This window comes from Brassica napus, chromosome A6 (genome assembly GCF_020379485.1).
Source record: "Brassica napus cultivar Da-Ae chromosome A6, Da-Ae, whole genome shotgun sequence".
Taxonomy (NCBI): domain Eukaryota; kingdom Viridiplantae; phylum Streptophyta; class Magnoliopsida; order Brassicales; family Brassicaceae; genus Brassica; species Brassica napus.
The window spans coordinates 16,368,241-16,394,088 of NC_063439.1; the positions used below are offsets into that span (position 1 = coordinate 16,368,241).

Here is a 25,848-nt window from a genome sequence, read left to right on the forward strand (position 1 = left end):
TTGGGTTGGATAGTAATGGCATAGGTTAGTAAATATGTTTAACTCCTTAGGTTTTTCAGTTATTTAACATAGATTTCTATTTAAATTTAAATACAAAATAAATAAATAAAGTGATGGGTCTAATTGAGATTTTTTGGAGACCAAGTGGTCCATCTCAGCATTTGATCCGCCAAAGACCGAGATGACATAGTCACAAACTTACAATTTTCGGCACAAGATTACGGCTTCCTCTATTGACCTTGTTCTTGCCGAAAATACACCTTTTCATAAAATCTCAGCTAAAAACTTTTTGTAATCGTCTTATTGATCATTTATAAACGTCTTTCAGATAACCTATCTTTGAATTCGTGCATACTCTAGTATATGTTAAATTCAGACTAAACAATGTAGATAAAAAGTTTTTTTATGATTTATTGTAAAGACTTATGTGGATTGTGGAGTCTTCAGTCTTTGGATTTATGGATTATATACTGTTTTTAAATGTGAAATTTATATGCGATGGCCCAGACTTGAAATCATCATCAATCATGTAGACAAATTTGTTACATTTAAACAAATAACATAACTGCTTCCAGTTCTTGCGCATTACTCTCCAACACTAAAGTCACATGGAGTTTCTTACAACTATCTACATCATGTGTCCAGCTCATCATTAAATAAAAGTCTCATCACGATTTTCAGAAATTTTAAATGCATGTTTTAGCTTAGTGCATGAGATGCATAACAATCGAGACGTGAAAGCATTCATTTAGATTACCTTCAAATCACTCTATATTATATTTTATAAAATTTGCAAATCACTCAATACTTTTAAAATAAGAGCGTAAACGAAGGGTAACTACACAGGTACGCCACTTAAATTAGCTACAACTTCTTAACGACCAACAGACTCTCGGCATTAACATTACTCGGGGATTATTACATTCCTCCCATTCTACTTTTTGTGTCTACTCAAGTAGACTTCTCTTATAATTCAAAGCTCATGAACATTTTAATGGAAAGAATAAGTAGAGAGGTACATAGTGGTGTTGGTTCTACAAACGAACAACATGGATATGCTTAACACCATTCTCAATCTTTTTCTCCCTCCTCTTACCATAATCTTTCTCTTCCTCTTTTACCCATACTATCTTTTGATCAAGTTTGTAGTTTGTCTTTATAAGCATCTTTGCTTGGAAAACGTATCTGGGAAAGTAACTCTAATTACCGGAGCTTCTTCCGGCATCGGAGAGGTTGGTTAAGTTTGTGTTAGGCTTATTTCTCTCTTTCAAGTTTCATTTTTTTATTGAGGAAGAACAAGTAATTTAGTTTTTTTTTTTTTTTGTGTGCAAAAGACCAAGTAATTAGTTAGACCCAAGAAAACGTACTCATGAGTTAGTCTATGGTGAACTCGTAGGTTCACGAACCAATAGAAATTAATTATTTTATACTCTCTTTGTTTCTAAAAGTATGATGTTTTACAGAATTTTAATGGTTTACAGAATTTTAATATATAAGATGTTTTTATTTTTCTAGGTAACTTTTATTTTATTAACAACTGTGTATCCAATATATTTTAATAGTTTATTTTTGTAATTAGTTGAATACCATTAATTTATAGTTTTAATGATACTTTTTAGACAAAAAAATATTTTTTTTAATATGTATGTTTCTACCTAAACATCTTATATTTAGGAACAGATGGAGTATTTAGTATCTTTTTTAAAAAAAACAAAATATTATCGATTTATATCATGATTTTAAAAAACAAAGTAAAAATAAATAAAAAATAGTACTAGTTGCAAAAAAAAGTTTTTAAAAAAATATTTTTAACGCCGTGAGCAAAACACTAAACATTAAATCGTAAACCCTAAACCATTAGATAAACTCTAAACCCTTGGGTAAACCATAAAATCTTAGATAAATTCTAAACCCTAAATCAAAAACACTAAACACTAAATCTTATAAATACTAAATCCAAGGGTTTAAGGGTTAGGATTAATGGATTAGTGTTTTTAAGATTTATTGTTTACTGTATTTGATTTAGAGTTTAGGATTTATCCAAGGTTAATTTATTGTTTTACCCAAGGGTTTAGAGTTTACCCAAGGATTTATGGTTTAGGATTTAGGGTTTAGGATTTAGGGTTTAGGATTTAGTAGTGTTTTGCTGACGGCGTTAAAAATATTTTTTAATTTTTTTTTTGCAATTAGTACTATTTTTTTTTAAATCATGATATAAATTGACAATATTTTATTTCTTTTTTTTAAGATACTAAATATAAATTAACTAAATATTATTGGTTGGTGAACCTATAGATTCGTGAACCCAAGAATAACTCTGCTATTGATTATTGCCATTTTTTTGTAATCTATTCTACGACTAATATTTGAGAATAAATAGATTCATCTGTTATAAACCTTTTGTTTTTTTCTTATTTGCTTTACTCCACATGAGTTGTATAGATTTGGTCTATATGGTTTATAGTTTGTTTTTGATGATATTCTAACAGGTCTTGGATTGAGTCGCCTCTTGTAGCTAAGTGATTTGATGATATAGATTATCCACCGTGAATAGTAAATAGTTATTTGAAAAATTTGTAACGCATAATATATTATAATAATAATGAAGTATATATTAGTAGTTTTTTTGTTACCAAAAAAAAATTAGCATTTTTAATTTTTTTGACATCAAACGGTTATTTTATTACTTAAATTAAATTCAAATTTGTTTTGTCAAAAATAATAAAACATATATTATTATAACATTATTAACTTAACTACGGCTAGAAAACTAAATATATAGATCCACATAAATTGTTGTATATATTATATTTGGTTGATAGTCTTTACGTTCTTGTTTTGCTGGATTGTAATAAAAAGCACGTCGCATACGAGTATGCAAAGAAAGGAGCATATTTGGCTCTCGTTGATCGACTAGAGGATCGTCTAGAGATGGTAGCTGAAACATCACGGAAATTAGGATCTAGTAATGTCATTATCATACCTGGTGATGTTGCTAATGTTGATGACTGCAAGAAGTTCATCAACGAGACGATTCACCATTTCGGAAAACGTAAGTACTATAGGAAATTAAAATATATGACCAACACATATAGTACCAGTTATATATATGAATACATTTGTGTATCATATACATATGTCACATAGATAACATCTCCCAAATGTATCTGCCACAAATAATGATATAGTAAATATTTTGAAATTTGTTATCAAAGTTCTTTAGATGGTCATGAATCTAATCAAGTTATCGTATTTAGACAGTGGACCACCTGATCAACAATGCTGGTGTATTTCAGACTGTTCTTTTCGAGGATTTAACCCAAGTTCAAGACGCTAATCATATAATGGTAAGTTTCTTGAGATCATTTACAAGTCATTTAATGGTTACATATATGGTAAATTTATAATTACTTGAGTTATCGAGTTTGACTTTATTTGCGTCAAACACGTTAAAATAATGTGCATCCCAAGAATCAAAGTAATATAACTATTTAAAAATAATAAACTCTATTTTTCTAAATAAAAACGAATACTCCCATTGATCCTTTCATTTGCGTTTACATTTATCATATATCTTTTCAGAACACTGAAATAGTTTGATAATATTTAAAATATACATAATATGTTAACATGCATGTAAATAGATTCAAATAAGGAATATATCCCAGCTTTTAGAGCTTAATAAGTTTGGTTATGTCTCTCACTAGAGCTATATTTAGTGCAAACAGTAAATAAAAGAAAAGAAAGGAAATACTCCCTCCGTTTTTAATATAAATCAATTTACAGCTATGCACATACATTAAGAAAATCATTAATTTTTTATATTTTCTAAACAAAAATATCATTAATTATATACCTAACTACAACTCAACCAATAAAAAAATAGAAGATATATTATTATTGGTCAGACAATATTAATTATTAATAAATGTTACATAGAAAACCGAAAACGACATATAATTTGAAACAAAAAAGTTTCTTTAAAACGTCTTATATAGAAAAACGGAGGGAGTAACATTTTAAGAACACCCTCATATAAATGATTCTATGATTAATATGAAATGGAGAAAATGAGTTGCAAAAGTGGCAACCCTCAGAACTAACTTCGGTTAATGTTCATTAAATTACCCATATTCATAAGAAGATTTATTTTGTTAGGAGTTATAATTACATGGACTAATGGCTTCCCATGAGACATAATGTTGGGCATTACTTATGTTAAATACTTCAGATATAATATGAGACGCAATGTTGGGCACTACAACGCAAATTCAAATCACCTGTCAGATATATATTGAATACTTCACCTAATTTTGTGTATATGAAGGATATCAACTTTTGGGGCACAACATACATCACTTACTTTGCAATTCCTCATCTTCGAAAGAGCAATGGAAAAATCATTGTGAATACTTCTAATTCAGCAAATATACCTTTGCCATTGTCAAGCGTCTATTCAGTAAGATTTTCTCATAGATCAAATAAATATAAATAACTTTGATCTAATTTTAATATACAGGAAAAAATGTTTGGGACTTAACAATAGTTACATAATATTTGATAATTGGTTATTAATGTTGTAGGCAAGTAAAGCAGCCTTATTAAGATTCTTTGAGACATTGAGAGTTGAACTAAGTCCGGATATCAAAATAATAATTATTTTACCCGGATTTATAGCAACAAATATGACCAGTCCTCACTTCATTGAAAAGGTACGTAATAACAATTGCATACTGTATAATTTATAACATCCGGATTTTAACTTATGTGTTTATTGACATTAACTTATGTGTTTTTGTATGATTTATTAAAAATATAGTACGGTTCAGATTTTATCCTGTCGGAATCAGTAAAAAAATGTGCAAAAGCAATCTTTAGAGGTATTGCTAGAGGAGAGACATACATAGAAGAGCCATCTTGGACGAAATGGATAGTTTTAGTGAAAAATTTATGTCCTGAATTCGTTGAATACTCACTCAAATATTTATTTTATCGTTATCTCAAACCTTCTTATTTCAAAAGCGAATGATCATATCAAATCCATCCAAGATCTCAAGTTTTCAATAATGGTTGTGTTCCTATAATTGATATGAAATTTATACCTTTGTTACCTTTGTATTATATTGAAGTGATTGTTTCCTATGCATTTTTTTCACATTTTACCTATTAAAACAGAAATTATGACTTTAATGTGTGATTTTTTTTGGTGAACAAAAAAGGTTAATTTGTCAAATGTTCATATTGAGAGAAAAAAATCAATGAATAACTATGTAATAATTCTGAGATAAGATGTAACACTTTGCAACAAAATATGATCATTTGAGTGTGTATATGCAACCGATTATAAATAAAAGTGGTTTTAAAATAAAACTCCTCAGCTAAAAGATGGATCGTAAAATAACTAATAAACTAACGACAAAAGAAATCTTCAACTTTAATTATGTTAACGTCTGTCACAATCTTTCACGGTATTTTAGACGGAAGGTGACATACATTAACAGAAATAAAGTTGATGTTTCTTCTCCGTGCTTTGGCCTCACTCGCTCGATATCACGAATCAGTTACCGATAGATCACCTATCTTTCTACTACTCTAGCTCAAGCACACTTAACTCGAGAGTTCTAAACGGATGTGTGCCCGAAAAGGTAAGCGCACTTTAGTGACATAAGTAGTCAAATCAATGCTCTTTTAATCCTTTCCACATATACTAGAAATCGAGATGTTACAATTCACTCCTTCAGAACGCAACATCCTCGTTGGACACCGAGATCGTTACCCATGTTAGTGTGAGCCCTCACTGACTCCACACTCGTTTGGGTTTGTCTCTGATACCACTTGTAACGCCTCGACCGCCTACGACTAATGGGCCTCCCACGCCTGCTCTCTCGGCCCGTGGGATCCATTCCCTGCGACGGATAATGCATTAATTGTTTTGGAGGCTCATTAATCATGTTTATTGACCCTGAAATCACGACCATTCCATGTTCTTTTGCCTCACTCGCATGGTATCACGAATTACTTCCCGATAGATCACCTATCTGTTCATTATTCCATTCCAAGTACGCTTAACCCTGGAGTTCTAATCGGAAGTGTTCCCAAAAAGGTAAGCCCAATTTAATGATACAGGTAGCCAAAACAATTTTCTTAAGCTTTTCCACATACCACAAACTGGGATGTTACAGTTTTTTTCGTCAATTTGTTTTAGTTGAGGGATTATTTTGGTATCCATTTTTAGTTGAGGACTTTTATTACAAAATGCGATTAAATGTTTTAAAATATTTATTATCACTTATGCATTATTTAAAACTCTTATAATAGATTTATATGCCTTTAAAATAATTTATAAATTCTTATCCATTATTTTATCAATTTTATAACTGATATATAGAGCTTTATAAATATTTTAATACTTTTATAAATGATTTATAAGGTTTAAAAATAATTTTATAAGATTAAAGATATGGTTGTTCGTCATACTACAAATACATAAAATAAATAAATAAAGCAAGAAAAGTAAATCAAAGATATAAGTTTATTGATTAATATGGTAGGAGTATAACATACTGGTTTGGATTTCAAAGAGAAAAATAAATAATTCTGCATTTTTTTCGTAGAAGCAAGAAGAAAGTATGACTCGAAGTCTGAAAATCGTGTAAATAGGAGATGAAAGGCCGACACCATACTATAAGCAGGAATGTTGAATTTACGAGATTGCCATCCTCTTCTTCCTCTGAAGATCCTAAAATTAGTCGCCATTAAATCCAAAATTTTCGACCTGTGTCTCTAGGGTTTAGGGTTTTTCCTAATTTCCACTAGAGTTGATGAATATGTTAAATTTAGCTAGTGTATTGAGTCATTTTGTGCTGTTTGTGTAAGCAGCGGATGATACCATTATGTTCATAAACGTTGGAGGAGTTGATAATGCTGATTTGAAGTATGTAGGTGTTAGTGTTTTGCTCATAGCTTCTAAATATGAAGAAATATGAGTTCCTTAGGTGTGGATCCCTTACTTCTAATAGAGAAACATTTTAGAAGAATAACATCCCTTATATATTAATTGAGGAACATTTGAAAAGATGTAACCTCAATTTTGTATTAATTAAAAGAAGCCCCAATGCATAGTTGGCACTCAATTAGGTAGTCAATTACATTCAATTGAAAAATAAGTAGGTCCACATTCGATTTTTATATGTTGTTAGATATATAAGTTGGTCAAACTATATGATATAATGATATGATATGATATTTTCTTTCCTTAAATAAAACCTACGGAATTACCATAAATGACTAATATATATATGACAATTAATGAGTTAAATAATAAAGATTTGATAACAATGTATATCTCCTCCATCATTTTTTGTTTAATTTTATATTATTAAAATAAATTAAACAATCAAATTAGCTATAAAAATAAAATTTAGATTTTTTCGTATATGTTATATTTTGAATTTTTAAAAACGACAATAAATGACTAAAACTATTAAAATTATTATGTTAAAAATTAATGATCAATGGTTTAACATTTTTATTATAAGAAGATACACATGATTTTAAAACCATATGAGTAAAAAATATCATTTAATAATAAAATAAATATATATATATATATATATATATATATATATATATATATATATATTAAACACTATATACCATAAGATTACATAAATATTTTAATATTAAAACTTTCAATGAATTTTCAAGAACATTTATAAATTATAAACTTATTAAAGATTTCAGATTGAAAATTTTGTTATCGATGATTTAAATATTTTGTTATAAAACGATATGAACGATCATAGAACCGTATGATTATAAATTCTTATTTAATAAATAACTATACAAAATATACTATTCCTAGAAAAATAGGTTGGTCCATCTTAACTTATATTACACTTTTTATTAAATTAACTATCGAATTGATAAATAACGTACCAAAAAATGTTTTGCACTTTCCTTAAATAAAAGCTACGAAATTACCTAAAATGATTAACGTATATGTGAAAATTAATTATAATGAATAATAAATATTTGATAACAATTTTTGTATCTTAGTTCTTTTTTTAATTTTATATTATTAAAATATCTTTAAAAATCACATTAAATATATAATAAAAACATTTATAATTTTTCTTATATGTTATATTTTGAATTTTTCAAAACGTCTATAAATTATTAGAAATTTGAAGATCCCCACTCTGAAAATTTTGTGATCAATAGATTATTTTTTGTCATAATAAGTTACAAATGATCATAAAATTGTATTAATATGAACTTTTATTTAATATTATAAGAAGATACACATTATTTTAAAACCATATGAGTAAAAAATATCATTTAATAATAAAACATATATATATATATTATACTATATACCATAAGATTACATAAATATTTTAATATTAAAACTTTCAATGAATTTTCAAAAACATTTATAAATTATAAACTTATTAAAGATTTCACATTGAAAATTTTGTTATCGATGATTTAAATATTCAGTTATAAAATGATATGAATGATCATAGAACTGTATGATTATAAATTCTCATTTAATAAATGACTATATAAAATATACTATTCTTAGAAAAATAGGTTGGTCCATCTTGACTTACATTATATTTTTTTATTAAACTAACTATCGAATTGATAAATAATCTACCAAAATTTTTTTGCACTTTCCTTAATTAGAAGCTACGAAATTACCTAATATGATTAACGTATATATGAAAATTAATTATTATGAATAATAAATATTTGATAACAATTTTGGTATCTTAGTTCTTTTTTTTTAATTTTATATTATTGAAAGATATTAAAAAATCACATTAAATATATAATAAAAACATTTATATTTTTTCTTATATGTTATATTTGAATTTTTCAAAACGTCTATATATTATTAGAAATTTGAATATTCCCACTCTGAAAATTTTGTGATCAATAGATTATTTTTTTGTTATAATAAGTTACAAATGATCATAAAATATAACGCATATGAATTTTTATTTAATAAATATTCAAACTAAATAATATATATATATATAAACACTAATGATTTAAAGCAATAAAATTGGCTGATCAATTTAGTCGTCCAGTTGAAATCTTTCAAAAGTATGTGAAAGACTAAAGTCAAAGTAAATATGGATTTAGAATAGTAGTTATATTTTACTAACCAAATACCGAAAAAACAGAACCGAACCGAAACCAATCCGATATTCGGATTGAACACCCGTAATCCAAATGAAGCAAAACTATTGTTTCATTCTCCAAAATATAATAAAAATAATAACTTAATCCCGCGCAAGGCGCGGATCTTATCCTAGTTTGTTTAGTATTATATTCACAAGTTTACAATTATTGATGAGATGTCATTATTACATGCTTCTTTATGGGTCTTTTTTAATAGACCAACCTCTACTAGAAAATTACAATATATGCCATATGTAGATGTATAATATGTTATGGATTACTGAAATGACTATAGTTACCGGATTAAATGAGGGAGCTGACTATATGCATTTGGTGAAACATTTAATATCGTATTTGAAATTGAAAATCAGATTTATAAGTTACCAATAATAGCTTAATGATTATGTTTACAATTAATTTTTCGATTAACTCTGTTTACTATTGGAAATGAAATATGTTCATATAATTAATATTATTTCCGTAATATTAATACATTAGATATGCGATTTTGTACTCTGGAATTTAGGTATTTTGAGTTCAAACATAATAAAAATATAAGGAATGTAATAATTAGAGATAAGAATGAAAACAAAATTATGAGATGAGAATTAGTGTAAAATTCATCTACGTAGAAACTATTTTTTCTAAAAAATTTAGATTAGAAATCTGAGATGGACGAATTCCTATTTCTCTTTTCTATTTATAATCTCTAATATTTTTTTCTTTTTAAACCAAAAAGGTTATAGATTGTCTGTATAAGGTCATCTTATTATACAAACGGACCTTTGACAAACTAATGGTCCACTATCGTTAACTTTAGTTACAGTTTTTCCCTATATTTCCCCTATATAGTTTGGTGTCTATAGTTTTCATATAGGCGTTTGATTCTATACATATACAAGTGAAGTTATCATAATTCAAAGATTTGTAATAGGTGGAGTAACTATTTTCATGTGTTTAGTCCCATAAGTTATAAAACTGTTTACAACTATTTAAATGTTTTCTTTTTAACTCCAATTTATATATTTTTATTTGCAAATTAAAAACAAAAAATTATACAAATTAAAAACATATTCTTCCATATATGATTTCACAATGGTTAGATTATGTTATATAAAAATCCATATATTTAATATTTCAATTAAATATTAAATATATTTTTTAATTTGTCTTACGGGTGTTGATCTAGTTTGATGATTATTACTAATTAATGCTGTTAGATTTATTTTCGAATGAATCGTTAATGGCGGCTGGTTTAAGGATTTTTAGAGGAAGAAAACGAGGGTAATATCATAATTACATTTTGTTAACATCAAAGAAATCGAAGTATCGAACCCGTGGCCGTTTCTTTATAAACCTAGTCATTTACCACCATAAGAAGTGATTTTTTACTTTTTTTTTTTTACGGGACGGTGGCGAATGGACTGAATGGTACGAATATATGTCTCATCCGAAAAACAACAAAGCCTCTTGAAATGGTTCAATTTAGGCTCATTAGTTTGTGCAACGTCAGCTACAAGATAATCTCTAAGGTCTTATGCCAGAGATTAAAAAAAGTGTTTCCAGGCTTGATATCAGAAATCCAGTCAATCTTTGTTGCTGGAAGACAAATTTTATACAACATTATGATTGCTCAAGAGATATTTCACGCTTTGAGAACTAAACCAAGTGGACGTAGTAAAAGGAAGGCCATTAAGACGGACATGAGCAAAGCATATGACAGGATGGAATGGTCGTTTATTGAAGTTGTCATGCGTAAGATGGGTTTTTTAGAAACATGGATTACTTGGATAATGCGGAGTATTACGTCGGTGAAATATAAGTTACTCATGAATGGATAGCCAAGAAGAAATATTGTTACTGGTAGAGAGGCCTACGCCAAGGTGATCTTTTGTCTCCTTTCATTTTTATTCTATGCACGGAAGCGCTCGCTAGCTTTCTCAATCATGCAGAGAGCTAAGGGAAGATAACGGGGATGCGTGTTACACGCTCGTGTCCGTCGATGTCCCACTTTCTTTTTGCTGATGATAGCCTTTTCTTCTATAAGGCAAAGCCCCGTGAATGTGAAGAAGTAATAAAAGTAGTCAGGAAGTATGTAAAGCATCATGCCAATGTATTAACTTTGATAAATCGTCCTTACTCTTTGGTAAGCGAATTAATGCAACAAGTAGACAAGAGATTAAAGATGCACTGGGAATTCAAAACGAAGGTGGAATGGGTACTTACCTAGGGATCTCGAAGGATATAAGTGGCTCCAAGTGCAAACTTTTTGCTTTTCTAAAAGATAAGCTGATGCATAGAGTGAATGGATGGACATGTAGATGGCTGTGGGAACTGAAATTCGCACTGTCGATTTCCGTTTAAATTAGGAAAGTAGGAGAACCCTAGTTTCCCAGAGGTCCCGGATATCTGCTAATACCACACGCCAAGCAATCAGAACACGAGATAGCAACGATAAAGTATAAGAAATCGTAAAAAGAGAGCAAAGAGAAGTCTTATTCCAAATTTGCGTATGAGCATTTTCAACAAGGTATAAGCCTGAGCTCGAGAGCTGTCGGCGAGATTCCTAGTTCTAGCAACCCTAAGACGGCTAAACCTAATTGAGTCGCAGCTCGAAATAACAAAAACGGAAAGTTGCCTAATTTCTCTAAGTGCTAAGTATGCTGTCAAAAAGTCCTCTCTATGCCTCTCGCCTTGGACTCCTTATATACTCGCTCCTAGGTCGGTTTACGCTTTTCCCCTTCTGCCCTTAAGCCGTCTTGGCTTAGCGACCGAGCGGGGCGCGCAATCGGTCGCTACGAGCTTGGCTCGAGCTTGGTCGCTACGTAGCGACTGAGCTTGGCTTGTCCGTGCTCCGATCGTCACACTCGAGCCTATCCGTGGCTGGTTTAGATATGTTTCGGTTACCTTGGGACAGCTTGTGTTTGATACAACCGGGACTCGAACAAGGTTCTTCCTCGAGATCATTGTATAATCTGTCGCGGAAAGAGATTCACACTTGTTTTTGCGGAGGTTTGGATATTAACTTTGTCGTAACCGTTTTTGACCCCAACAGTTAGCCCCCAGCCCGGTAGAATCGCGGGTTCCCGATGAGATTCTAGCGTGCGGTATGGTGAGTTCAGGCGAGATTGGCGTATTTGAGTGAAGTTCATGTCCAAAAGTCCGCAGGTAAATAGTAATTTCTCATGCCTATAAGAAGGGAAGTAACTTCTTCATAATCTTTTCACTTGCTTATTCTTATAAGGAGCTTTCTTGAAAGAGTTTCTCTTTCTCTCCATCCTTTTCTTCTTGATTCCATTTAAAAATACGAAATGTCAAGTAAGAAGAGGAGTTCGAAGAAAGGATCCTCGTCCGCGAATGTTTGCGAGGAGCTCTTAGTGCCGAAGATTGAATTCGTGCCTCATTCAGTAGACACGGCTGAGAACGAGGTATGGTGGGTTGCGAGTTATGGTTCGATTACACCTCCCAATGAGAAGTCGTTCCCGGTTATGAACCATCGTTTGGTCGAAGAAGGTGCACCAAGTAGGAGCACTAGCGAGTTTCTTCGGATCATGCAGTCGTTCTACCAAATTCCGGATACGATGGAATTCCGGGTTCCTCGTCAAGGAGAGCACGCTAGTATTCCCCCGGAGGGTTACTTTACTTGTTACAAAGCATTCGTAGTGCGCTGCCGCTTGTGGTTCCCGATTTCCGAAATTATCGTCCGTGTGTTGGATTGTTTTGAGGTGGCGATAAGTCAACTGAACCCCCTTAGCATCCAGCACCTCGTCGGAGTCCTGATTTTGAGCTACGAGCATGGTCTCTCCCTTACCGTCGACCACTTTGAAGCGCTTTTCAGGTTGCAGATCGTCCGGAATACGGACAAGTATAGGCTGGTCCCTCGGAACTTCATGTCAGTGGTCAAAGGGTTTCTTTCCAACTTCAACTCATGGAAGAGGTTTTTCTTCTTTGTTCGTATAGACGCTGCGTCTGTCGAAGAGAATTGTATCCCATTGTTCCGGAGGTTGCCGAACGATCGTCCCTTCATTAATCTGCTTGCTCTGTTTCCTGAGGATATAATCGCAGTGAGGGATAGGAACGGTCCGTTTTTTGGACTTCCTTTACACCGAAGAGAGTTTGAAAGGCGTTGAGGTTTTCGCATCCCGGTCTTGCTTCGGGCGTGGAAACAGGAAGCGACTCCGAGCCTGATGACCAAGGTCCCGACGCTGCTCCCACGGTTACGACGGGGTTGAACTCTTTGAAGGGGAAAGATATTGACCTTGGTGACATAGAGTTTTCAGTGGATGATTCTATGCTTCCAAGATGGGATCCGGACCTTGCTTACGGCGATGAAAGCGGCACGAGCGAGATCCCTATTTTGGACTTTGATGATTTTTTTGCCGATCTACCATCGGGTTTCGATGCTCCACCACCTACGAATGAATCAGGAAGGCCGAAAGTCATCGCGGAAGGGTCTCATATCATCAACGGTGTTAGTTTTCAAGAATTTTGGCGATTGTCTTATCTACTTCTTTTCCCGCTTAAAACGTGTTAATTGGTTCCGCAAGGTCTGAACTTGCTTGGCTCGGCCCTTGAGGCGAGCTATAGAAAGGCCATGGTCTATCGCTTTAAAGCGGAGAAAGCGGAGAGGGACCTTGCTCGCATGCAAGGCGAGATGTTGGAGCGAGATGCGCAACTCGCTCGTGATCATGCGAGGGCCGTTCGTAAGGAGGAACGGAAGGGCAAGAGGGAGATCGTCGAGGCGATGAAGAATCGTGCCTCTCAGTTCCAGATCGAGTACGGGAACCTCAAGGACGCTTACCCTTTGGTGGGCGATTACCGTGAGTATCGCAGTTCAGTCGGGAGTCTTTGGAAGACGCAGGCGGACGACTACGTTTTCGAGAAGGAGATGAGGGTAATGAAGGACGGCATGAAAGACCTTGCTCACGCTGAGGCGCTCATTCCTCCGATCGATGGGAGGATCCAGGGATTCTGGGATCCCATCCTGGTTTCTCCCGATACCGAAGAGACCACGACCGAGTTTCCTGGCGATTGTGAGGAAGTGGATCGTCCCGCGGATGCGATTGGAGCTTCGTTGTCCGGGAACTTTTACTTTAGATGTGTATCGACTATAGGAAGTTGAATGCTGCCACAAGGAAAGATCACTTCCCTTTACATTTCATTGAACAAATGTTAGAAAGATTGGCAAATCACCACTATTATTGTTTTGTTGACGATTACTTCGGATTTTTCAAAATCCCTATACACCTTGACGATCCAGAAAAGACAACTGTTACATGCACTTATGAAACATTCGCTTACCGCAGAATGCCTTTTGGTCTTTGTAATGCTCCCGCCACTTTCCAACGTTGCATGATGTCAATCTTCACAGACATGATTAAGGACTTCATGGAAGTTTTTATTGACGATTTCTATGTGTATGGATCCAGTTTCAAAAACTGTCTCGATAACCTATGTTAAGTTTCTGCAATATGTGAAGAAAAGAACCTCGTTCTAAATTGGGAAAAATGCCACTTTATGGTTAACGATGGAATCGTCCTAGGACAAAAAGTGTCCACTGCTGGTATAGAAGTAGATCGGGCAAAGATTGAGTTGATGACCAGCCTGCCTGCACCCACAAACGTAAAAGATGTGAGAAGTTTTCTCTGGCATGCCAGATTCTACAGGAGGTTCATACAAGATTTTAGTAAAATCGCTAGACCTCTCACCTCCCTCCTCTGTAAAGAAGTGAAATTCGACTTCACACCAGAATGCGTAAAATCTTATGAGGAGATAAAGAAAGCCCTGATAACTGTCCCCACTGTACAAGCACCTGACTGGAATCTTCCTTTTGAAATTATGTGCGATGCGAGCGATTTCGTTGTAGGTGCAGTTCTAGGCCAAAGGAAAGACAAAAAACTACATGCAGTTTACTACGCCAGTCGAACACTCGACGAGGCACAAAGGAATTACGCAACAACATAAAAAGAATTGCTTGCTGTAGTTTATGCATTTGAAAAGTTCCGCCAATACCTGGTTGGATCGCGCATCATCGTTCATACTGACCACGCTGGGATCAAATATTTAATGCAAAAGAAAGATGCGAAACCACGACTCCTGCGATGGACCCTTCTACTCCAAGAATCCGATATTGAGATTAAAGATAAAAGAGGAGTAGAAAATAGGGTTGAAGATCATCTTTCCCGAATACGAATAGAAGATGACGTTCCTATCGATGATTTCTTGCCAACAGAAAACGTTTACCAGACGGATTCATTCATCGGAAATGTATGTCTCACTTTTAAGGAAATGTCGATTGACGACAACGATGCAATCGACAAAGCTATGTCGATCGATACTCCAGATGATCCAAATAAAGGAATAAATCCCATAACCCTCACCCTCGATGTAAAAGTAAATGTTGCGTATAAGAAGCTGCACCCTCACAATGATTTCCCCGTAGACGAAAGTCTGCATCGGGAAGTGCACGCAATCGGGAAAGGTTCAAAGACCAGACCTTGGTACGCTGATATAGTGAACTATCTAGCTGCTGACATAGAACCCAAAGAGTTGAGAGGTTATACAAGGAAGATGTTTTTGAGAGAAGTTAGAAGATATTATTGGGACGAACCATATCTCTACAAACACTGCTCTGACGGGATGTATAGACGCTGCATCGCTGGACATTTTGCAACCTTTAAAACGGTATCAAAAATTCTTCAGGCAGGATTTTGGTGGCCAACTATGTTCTGTGATGCTCATGTATTCATAGCACAATGCGACAGATGTCAACGAAGGGAAAAATCAGTAAAAGACATGAAATGGAACAAAAATCTATTCTAGAAGTAGAAGTATTCGACTGTTGGGGAATAGATTTCATGGGTCCTTTCCCTTCTTCTTACGGGTTGATTATGTGTCAAAATGGGTCGAGGCGGTAGCTTCCCCAACAAACGATGCATCCGTAGTTATCAAACTTTTCAAAACATTATCTTCCCGAGATTTGGAATTCTCCGAATAGTCATAAGTGACGGTGGATCCCATTTCATTAACAAATTTTTTGAAGGATTACTCCGTAAGAACAGAATGCACCATAGAGTTGCTACACCCTACCACCCACAAACGAGGGGGCAGGTAGAAGTCTCAAATCGACAGATCAAAGAAATCTTAGAAAAGACTGTTGGAACATCTAGAAAAGATTGGTCTAGAAAGTTGGACAATGCACTCTGGGCTTATCGGACTGACTGCCTTCAACACTCCTTTAGGAACCACCCCATTTCACCAGCTATATGGAAAATCATGTCACTTACCGGTTGAGCTGGAACACAAAGCAGCATGGGCTATTAAATTATTAAATTTCGACATCAAACCAGCTGCCGAAAGGAGATTCGTACAGCTCAACGAACTGAATGAGATTAGACATTTAGCCTATGAGAGTTCAAAGATATACAAAGAAAAAACGAGAGCATATCATGATAAAAAAAAATCATTTCCAGACAATTTGAACCCAATGATCAGTTGCTGCTATATAACTCTTTGCTAACGCTGTTTCCCAGAAAACTCCAATCTCGTTGGTCAGGTCCTTTCACTGTTGTGAACGTAAATCCTTATGGAGCCATTACGCTAATAAATAATAAAGGAGACGAATTCACGGTAAATGGCCAACGAGTAAAACACTATTGGGCTAAACCGCCAAATATAGGGCCTATAAAATTAGACCCCCTTCCTGATAATTAGAAAAATCGAACATCGAGTCAAGCTAAGGACTTGAAATAAGCGCTGAATGGAAGGCAACCCATTTTCAGTTTTCGAATTTATAGAATTTTAAGAAAAAAAAAACTTCTGCGGAAAACATAACGTTTGTCGATCGACGAAGACCATCCGTCATCGATCGATATTAAATGAACAGACGCGGACTCATATTAAGTTGACACTTAAGTCGACATTCACACATACCCGAAAACCCTACGAAAACATTCCCATCTCTTTTCTCTCCCGTTTTTTGGCCAAATCCGACGATTCCTTCGCTCAATCCACTTGATTCTCAAACCCCCTATTCGCTTAGATCGCTTAACTCACGCATCATCATGGTATGAAAATAAAAATTTCTAAATTTTTGTTCTTGCTAGGGTTGAAATGGAGAATGAGCTAGAACCGGGATTTTCGGGCCCTTATAGATCAATTTATGCTCAAAGAGTGATAGAATAGGGATTACGGATTGATTCAACCGATTATATGTGCCATGCAAATCGAATTGCATCAATGGGTTTTTGCAGGTTTCCGCGAAGGTGAAATCAACCGATGATACACAACTTTCATTGTTCGATTGTCACAAACGAATATCGATCGACATCGACCAGATAACGTCGATCGATATTGCACCAAACCATCAAACCGAACTGAATTCCTATTTTCGTTTATGGTGTTTAGTTGCAGATGTATGAAAGGAGGACGAAGCGGAGGTTTGACGTAGGTGGCAGTAGCACAGCTCCGCTACCACCACCGGCCGCGACCAGGACCCTTGGCCACGCGAGCGCGAAGACGAACCTATTACGCTCTTTGACCACTTCGAGGAAACACACAAAGTGGCGAAGAGCTCGAAATGTAGAAAACGTGCGATCGAGGACACTTGGGATGACTATGACAACATATTCTACAATGAGTTGCTGAAAGTCTGCATCGAGCCAACGCGATTCGTCGATCCAGACGTAATCCGGGCTTTGGGCATCAAATCCGACCTCAAGGACTTGTTCGCGGAGCTGGGTATGGGGAACATGGCCACTTACCCACAGGTTCTCTACCTGGAGTTAGTCCGTCAGTTCATGGCCACGGTGAACGTCTACTATGCCCACGAGAGGGCAAAGGGAGCTAACGAGGGTGTCTTGACCTTTTTCATTCGCGGCATCCGCTACAGAGTCCCTCTCTCGACCCTCTGCACTATATATGGGTTCGAGAACGAGCGTCAGCACGCCGTCGTACCCGATTTTGTAGGGATCTCGACATTTTGGGGACACATAGCCACTGTCTTCTTCGAATCCGCCAAGACTCTTCAGACGGACATCCGTCACCCGACTCTGCACTACTTCATGAAGGTCCTTCCCAACACTCGGTTGTGCAAGATGGAACCTAGTAAGGTTCGGATGAAGGGGCTCACATTGGTCTATTACGCGGTGAGGAGTTTGGTTCACATGGAGGATATCGAGGAGCCCTCAGACGACGTGTGGCCCAACATTGGAGCCGTCTTTGCTGAGAATCTGGTCAAGCTCAAGATGAAGTCGTTCCAGTCAAAGGGAAAGAAGAAGGAGACGGTCGGGAGCCTAGTTACCCCGATTTTCATACATTGAGGAGTTCCATTAGACGATGCTGAGATGGATGACCGGATCGTCTACATGGATGCAGCACATCTCACGAGCACCCAGCTCAAGGAAGACCGCGACTGGTGCTTCAGGGATGAGAGTGGCACACACTTGGTGAGGCTGCCACTTTGTACACTCACGGATTTCGAGCATGGCCTTGCCAGCATTCAGTTCCGCCCTGACCCACGCCTCCTCCGAACCCCAGCGATCATGCCACGCCGTTACACGGTCCAGCGACCTGGAGGACCTCAGTCACATCAGCCCGAGGCCGCACTCCCACCATTCCCACCTATGCCATACATGTCTACACGCCCTGAGAGAGATTTCCAGCGCATCGTAGTCGATGCTCTCACTGGTTCGAGCAGGAGAAGTGTGTGAGCCTGCTCACCGTTGGCAGCAGGACCATCACGCCAGCGCAGAGGCATCTCCAGCGACGACACCACTGATGAGGACTAGTCCTCATATTTCTATCCCTATATACTTATGTTTTCTTTTATATTCGTACTATTAAGATTTTCTTTCGAACTTATTATTCTATGTTATGACTGGAATTTATCTATTTTGCTAACCTTGCATGTGTTTGGATTGTCTAACAGAGCTAACATAGCTGAATGATACTGATTTTATGATGAGATAGACAACTTGATATGCTTCGGCTAGCACATAAATCTTCTGTTTTTGCGCTATGGATCGACGAAGAGGTACTTACGTCGATCGACGGTGTTGCGCTTATATCGATCGATACATTGTTGTGTATATTGATCGACACTCGAGACAGAGGGGTACACACATTCTTTTCTATTGTCTAACATCCAACTTAGTACTTCTTATTCATTCTCTAACCAACCAATCTTCGACTGAATATCACTGGGAACAGTGAAATTTAAGTTTGGAGGAGGTACTCACTGACATTAGTTTATTCATGAATTTTTTAAAATCATATTTTCAAAAAAAGAAGTTTTTATTGAGTCAAGAAGGAGATTATGAACTTATTATATTTTTGCTTGTTATCTAACCACTATTTAGCACCATTCTAGACTTATTGATTGCAGATAGCACTAAAGATACTAAAGTGGATTAACATGTCAACTATGTTACACTTACTGAGATTGTTTAAAGGAACCATAGCTGACCTCCAACACTAAACCTGACACAAGTGCTTGTCTTGGGGCTTGGTATACATGGGATCGGATTCTTCAAACAAGTCTGGAAGGTAAAGCCTTGTGTAGATAGATTTATCATCCTCTCTCTTTCTATTTTCGAAAAAAATAATATATATATATATATATATATATATAGAGATTTGTTTAGGAAGGAATTCGAACATGAATTGGTGGCTACAACCATTAAGGCTTGCTTCATATGAATTCTATAGGTAAAAGATTAGAACAAGACTTGGTGGCTACAACCATTAAGGCTTGCTTCACAAATAATCCTAGGATATATGTCAAAAAGAAGTGAACAGGACATGGTGGCAACCACCATTAAGTCTTGATTCATGGAAGTCTATCCAATCTTGGTCAATGATCTTGCAAATATAAGCAGACCTTGACTGAGAGAGAAAATTAGTAGAGAAAGAGGATAGGAACTAATGTGTACCTGCATGTCCAGATGCTTGTTTGAAAATTCTTGCATCCTGTGATCGATACTCCCAAGGTAAAGCCTTCACTTTTATTTATGTTAAGAAATGAGGTTGGTAGAGGGGAATGTCGGATATGATTTGCTAAGTTATCAGCCATGGTATATAAGTATTTTAATATATATTTACTACTATATAGAGTCTATTTAGAGTATTTACAGGTTCAGGTACGTTCTAGAGAAATATGGTGATTTTGGAGCCTTTTGAGGTGCATAACTGCAAAGACGTATCAGATGTGTAGCTATATATGGAGCCCTTCCCACCGTTAGATTCAGCCCATCTTTTGACAAATGATAGAGCTTTGAGTTAGCTTTCCAATTCCACCGGTTTGAGGTCAATCAGCATCCTGTAGCAGACGTTATGCCAATTTTACTGAAGAGTGGTCAGTCTGCCTTGCGAGAGGAAGCTGTCGAGGAGATGAAGGACTGTCGATCGATGAAACATCATTGGTATCGGTCGACAGTGATCCCAGAAAACCGGCCAAGCCTGTTTTGTGACTAATTTAGGCCCAGAAGTCACCACATATTACTAATATACCCTGGATGACCTGAAACCCTATTTTATTGTCTCTAAGCCATTGTTGACGGCTATGCTTCATACTATTCTAGAGAGAGAGCTTAGGATTGGAGAGAGAGATCTGTACACCTTGAGAGAGGGAAGATCTTAAACTCCCTTTGTTTCTTACTTTGTTCTGTTTTATTTATCTATTGAGTATTATACAGACCATCATAACTATGTGCTTTATGAATATGTCTGAGTAGTTCTTGCTGTTAGGTTTAGGGTTCTCAATAGGTTGATACATGTAATACTGAATTAAACTGTTGCTAGGGTGTTTAAAAACATAGTTCTTCATCTAGTTGTTCTTAAAGCTAAGTTTAAAATTGATCATCTTTTAAACTTAGATTTTAGGATTAATTGAGATCAAGCTATTGCTTGACCCAATACCTGAAAATAAACTAGTATGATCTAACTGACTAGATAGAGACGAGAGTTGATCTAGTGAGTTATAGAATATAAATCAAACATGTCCGTAAAGTTTTCTGGAAGAAGCATCGATCGACGCAGCAACAGCTCTGTCGATCGATATTTTAAAAGGTGTATCGATCGATGTTCTTAACGAATCATCGATCGACACTTTCTTGCGATTAACATACGATAGTTGAAATCCGAGATCCATATTAGATAATCAGATTGATTATATCTACTTCAATTATGAAAAGGTAGCTATCTAATATGCTCAAATTAACCTTATGCTACTCTCTTAAATAAGAGGTTCAGTTGTAGCACTTAAGGATCGAATCCACATAAACTCTAAGATTACACAATAGATGCGTTGTTTTCGAAATAAAGCTAGAACAGTAAAAAATAAAATGCAGTAAATTGAGAATTAAACAATAGTGTGTAAGTTACGACGATGAGGGGAAACTATAATGTGGTGAAATCTCAGGTACAATAGGAAGGCAAACTAAATAGATTACCAGAGATTTATTATAGAACCATTCTTGAACTCAGACACAAGTTTTAATCAATCAACTCTCGCTGCGAAGATTTTCTAATGCTTAAACCTAGGATTCCAACTCTCATATGTAAATCCACGGGGAGTGTTGATCGATACTACTTCTAAGTAAGCTTTAGCGAACAGGTTTGATATGTTCTCTAACCACCTAGACCAACTCTCGTATGTGACTAGTTGATTAGATCATCTCAGTTTCAATTAAGACAATAGGCCAAGCTCCCGGTTGCGCCAATTAAACCTAAAATCTAAGTTTAAGAAATACACGTTGATAACAACATAATAGATAGTCTCAGAGTAAAACATAGTAAATAAAAGTAGATAAGTGCGGATGATATCACTCAAATTTCTCACTGAATAACTTTATTCTTCCAAATAAGAGGTTCAGTTGTAGTACTTACACATGGTTATGGGACCCGTAAATGTTACAGAAGTCTAATACCCCTGATCAAGAAAGTCAAAGTACCTTCGTTTGACCTCTTGACCCTCTCGTTGACGTAAATGATTTGAACCGTGGCCATGAACTGTCTGACTAAATCAGGGTAGAGATCCTATGACTTAGTATCCATAGTGCCCATGCCCAACTCTCTAAACATCTCCTTCAAGTCAGAATGAAGGCCTAGCTTCTTCACGACTTCCCTATCGACAAAACGCATGGGTTCAATGGTAACGCATGCCAGGCATTGTAGTACAAGCTGTCATAGTCGTCCCACCATTTAGCTATATGTCGGATTGGTGCATGCCTCTTACCTCACTGCATACATATAAATTATAATTAAAAATAATTTATTATAAATTAATTGTTTGGAAAATTATATATTTGCATTATATTTCAAAAGATTATCTGCTATATTGTTTGTGTAGATCTAATATGAAAGAATTTTAGTTTATATTTTCTATTTGTTTAAAAGAAAACAACATATACCAAATACTATAAATTTGTACAAAAAATAATACAAAATCTAAAATAACCGAGCCATATGAAACTAACAAATTTAATAAAATTAATGTACTTAGAACTAATATTTTATAGTTCAATTCAAAAGAATAGATATTCAAAGGAATATACATAATCCAGTATAATCAAATAACTACTAACCAAACTATATATAATCCAAAATGCATGTATAACTAAAATAGTAGAAAATGTTCAATTTAATTCATATAAATTATAAAACAATTTAAAATTCTAAGTAAAAGAAACAAAATAATAGTAAATTATTTTGTTTTATTACTATTATTTTTTTGTGTATATTTAAATCATAGGAAAATCACCTAGTATTTTAGTAGTTTTAGGAGCATCAATTACTGAAAATCGTCTTGTAGAAACAATGGTTTAGATGCTTCAAATCAAGGATTTTGTCAGGTTCGAGTCCTGTCATGGGCAGAAATTTTTACTCTGCTTTTAGGCAGTATCTTATACTGGGCCGGTGCTGCCAATGAGAAACTGTAAAGAATAAACCGTTAAAATTGAATCATACTCGCATGGTTTTCTTTTTCTGTTGTGGTGAGTTCACACTTTATATTATAAAGTAACATGTTATAAATCTTGTCGCGAGTTCACACTTAATATTTATAACCTATTGCTATAAATCTGTAAACTGTGAACCGTTTAAATTGGTTACATATATTAGAGATTAAATATTATTTTATTCTGAGAAAAGGACAAATTAGACGGCATCCAAAACCAAACTGGACACCACTACACAAAGTCATAACGAATATAAATTCCGCTATTTATTCTTCCAAGTTAATTTACGTTACTGCATGTTGTCTATTCGTAATTATAACTTTTTATGAAGTGTAAATCAAAAGAAATGGGCAAGTACAACGTTATTAGACGACGACAAAAAGAAAAAGGAAAGTATACTAGACGTGTCATCATCAATTAGTTTGAACATAAAATTAAATTTTGTTTCGGTCTGTTTCAAGGGAAACTCTTATCTATGAGCTTCACAAACTCATCAAAATCAATTTTCCCATCTCTATTCTCATCAAAAACCTTAACCATTTTCCTACACTCCATCTTTGTACACTCGTCGTATCCTAATAAACAAAAAACATGTTTCAACTCGTTTTCATCTATAAACCCATCTTGATTCTCATCAAACAGTCTAAACGCCTTCTTCACTATCTCCTTACCCGTCATTTCAGTCTTCTCGAGTAAGTATTCTTCCCCTTCTTCTATCAAACGTTCATATAAGACTTCCGAGTCATCGATCATCACCTTGACTTCTTCCACCGACATCTTGTTGTTATCTACTCGACTTGGTACGAAAACTTTCTTAATGATTGGGAGCTCGATCATATTTATCTTCATGTCTTTTGTTGATGCAAAGAGAATGTATGCATTAGAGAAGAAGAGCTGTAGAGGATAGGGAAAATATGAAGAGAAGTCTTGGATCATCATCATGAGATTGAGAATGAACAAGAAGGTGGCAATGGTGAGAAGAGAGATTGGGCTAAGAGCAGACGAATCCTCCATATTAGTTTAAATTTATTTGTGTGGAATACCATAAACAGTTTTTGATAATAATCTTTTTCTCTTTCGTTTCGAAGGATGGATAAGAAGTGCGTTGAGCATGGTCCAGTTTTATAGGAGGTGTTTTACATTCTACTGTAGTTAGTTATCTTTTACAAAGACCAAAACGAATCTTACTCATAAAGTCCGCGAGAGAAGTCAACGGAAATTGTTGAGAAACTACAACAATTCTTTTGTGAGAACAGAAACAATAATGCTATCTAAAATTCACCGCAAATGAATTTTCTTATATCTATACTATTATTTGCGAAGTAAATTTTTGGAATCGAGCTCTCACGTTAAAAGTTAGAGTGATTAATATCGTTTATACCCTTAATGAATAAAACATATAAATAAATTAAAAAATAAAAACGAAATTTTAATTGATTTGAATAGATAATTAGTTAATATTAATAATAGTAAGAATTATCTAAAATCTGTAAATATAATTTTTTTAAAAGATAATTTCTGTATATTTTGTATTGTTATCTGAAAAATTCTTTTAGTAAAAAGTTAAAAAAATAAACTATATAACTAAATATTAATCAAATAAAATTCTTAATTTTATAATTAAAAATAGAATATGAATTATCCAAAATCTAAAAATATAATTAAAAAAAAGATAATATATATATATATATATATATATATATATATATATATATATATATATATATATATATATATATTGTATTGTTATCTGAACAAAGTATTTTAGTAAAAATTTAAAAATATAAATTATATAATTAAATATTAATCAAATAATTTTATTTAATTATATAATTAAAACATAATATTGAGTTATTTTAAGATTTATTTTAGTATAATAAAGATAGTGTACAAATAACTTTTCAAAAATTATGAAATGTTTAAGCCCGCATTGCGGGCAAAACACCTAGTAATAACATAAAGAGAAAAACTAAGAAACACATTTAAGCAGATACTATATTCATTAAAAATTCCTGAATATAACCATAACCATAATATTAGTCAGTAATTTCGTTGTCTTATTTTGAAAGTAGTTGTTTTTTTTTCAATCTCGAATTGTACCGAAATTTCTCTAGTGCACCTTCTAATGATTGGTTAATAATTTATTTGCATTTCTATATAATATTGAATTAGAAAAATAAATTCAATTCTGATTATGCCCAAGATATAATTTTAGAAATTAAAGTTGAAAAGTAAGTAGGAGCTAGTGTCTTTCCTTATCTTGGACTCCAGTTCATGTAAATTTCCATGCAATTTCCGGATGACGTTTTCGTTTTCATTCAACGACCCAATATAGCAATAGCTAGACAGACCCCTTTGGATTATTTCGCTATGTGGAATATTGAAATTCTCTTCAGTTTCCGACCCACGATGAATTTGTGAGATAACAAGTTAAGTCCCACATCGGATATTAGACAAAAGAAAATCTATTATATAAAGAGAAATCCAACTCTAATTAGTACGAGGCCTTTTGGGAAGGAAACCAAAAGTAAATCCATGCGGACCAGTTTCTAAAGCCCAAAGTGGACAATATCGTACTAATAAGATAAGAAAGAGTTGGACACGGGATTTCACAATCCCAACAATTGGTATCAGAGCGGTTTGACAAAGAGATGCAAGAAGACTAAAATACCTTTTAAGTAAAGACGGGTAGAAGAGGAAA

General features: G+C 34.3%; 2 protein-coding genes across 2 annotated transcripts; one reads left to right on the forward strand and one right to left on the reverse strand.

Moving 5' to 3' along the window:
* Window positions 1-455: 455 nt before the first annotated feature.
* On the forward strand, window positions 456-7,037 carry LOC106351766 (11-beta-hydroxysteroid dehydrogenase-like 3). The gene is made up of 6 exons (XM_013791516.3): window positions 456-1,232; window positions 2,860-3,052; window positions 3,262-3,347; window positions 4,328-4,459; window positions 4,584-4,712; window positions 4,820-7,037. The coding sequence occupies exons 1-6, from the start codon at window positions 1,050-1,052 to the stop codon at window positions 5,027-5,029; spliced, it is 933 nt and encodes a 310-aa protein (XP_013646970.1). The 5' UTR covers window positions 456-1,049; the 3' UTR covers window positions 5,030-7,037.
* Window positions 7,038-23,451: 16,414 nt separating this feature from the next.
* On the reverse strand, window positions 23,452-24,249 carry LOC106351767 (probable calcium-binding protein CML47). The gene has a single exon (XM_013791517.3). The coding sequence runs from the start codon at window positions 24,159-24,161 to the stop codon at window positions 23,604-23,606; it is 558 nt and encodes a 185-aa protein (XP_013646971.1). The 5' UTR covers window positions 24,162-24,249; the 3' UTR covers window positions 23,452-23,603.
* Window positions 24,250-25,848: the final 1,599 nt, after the last annotated feature.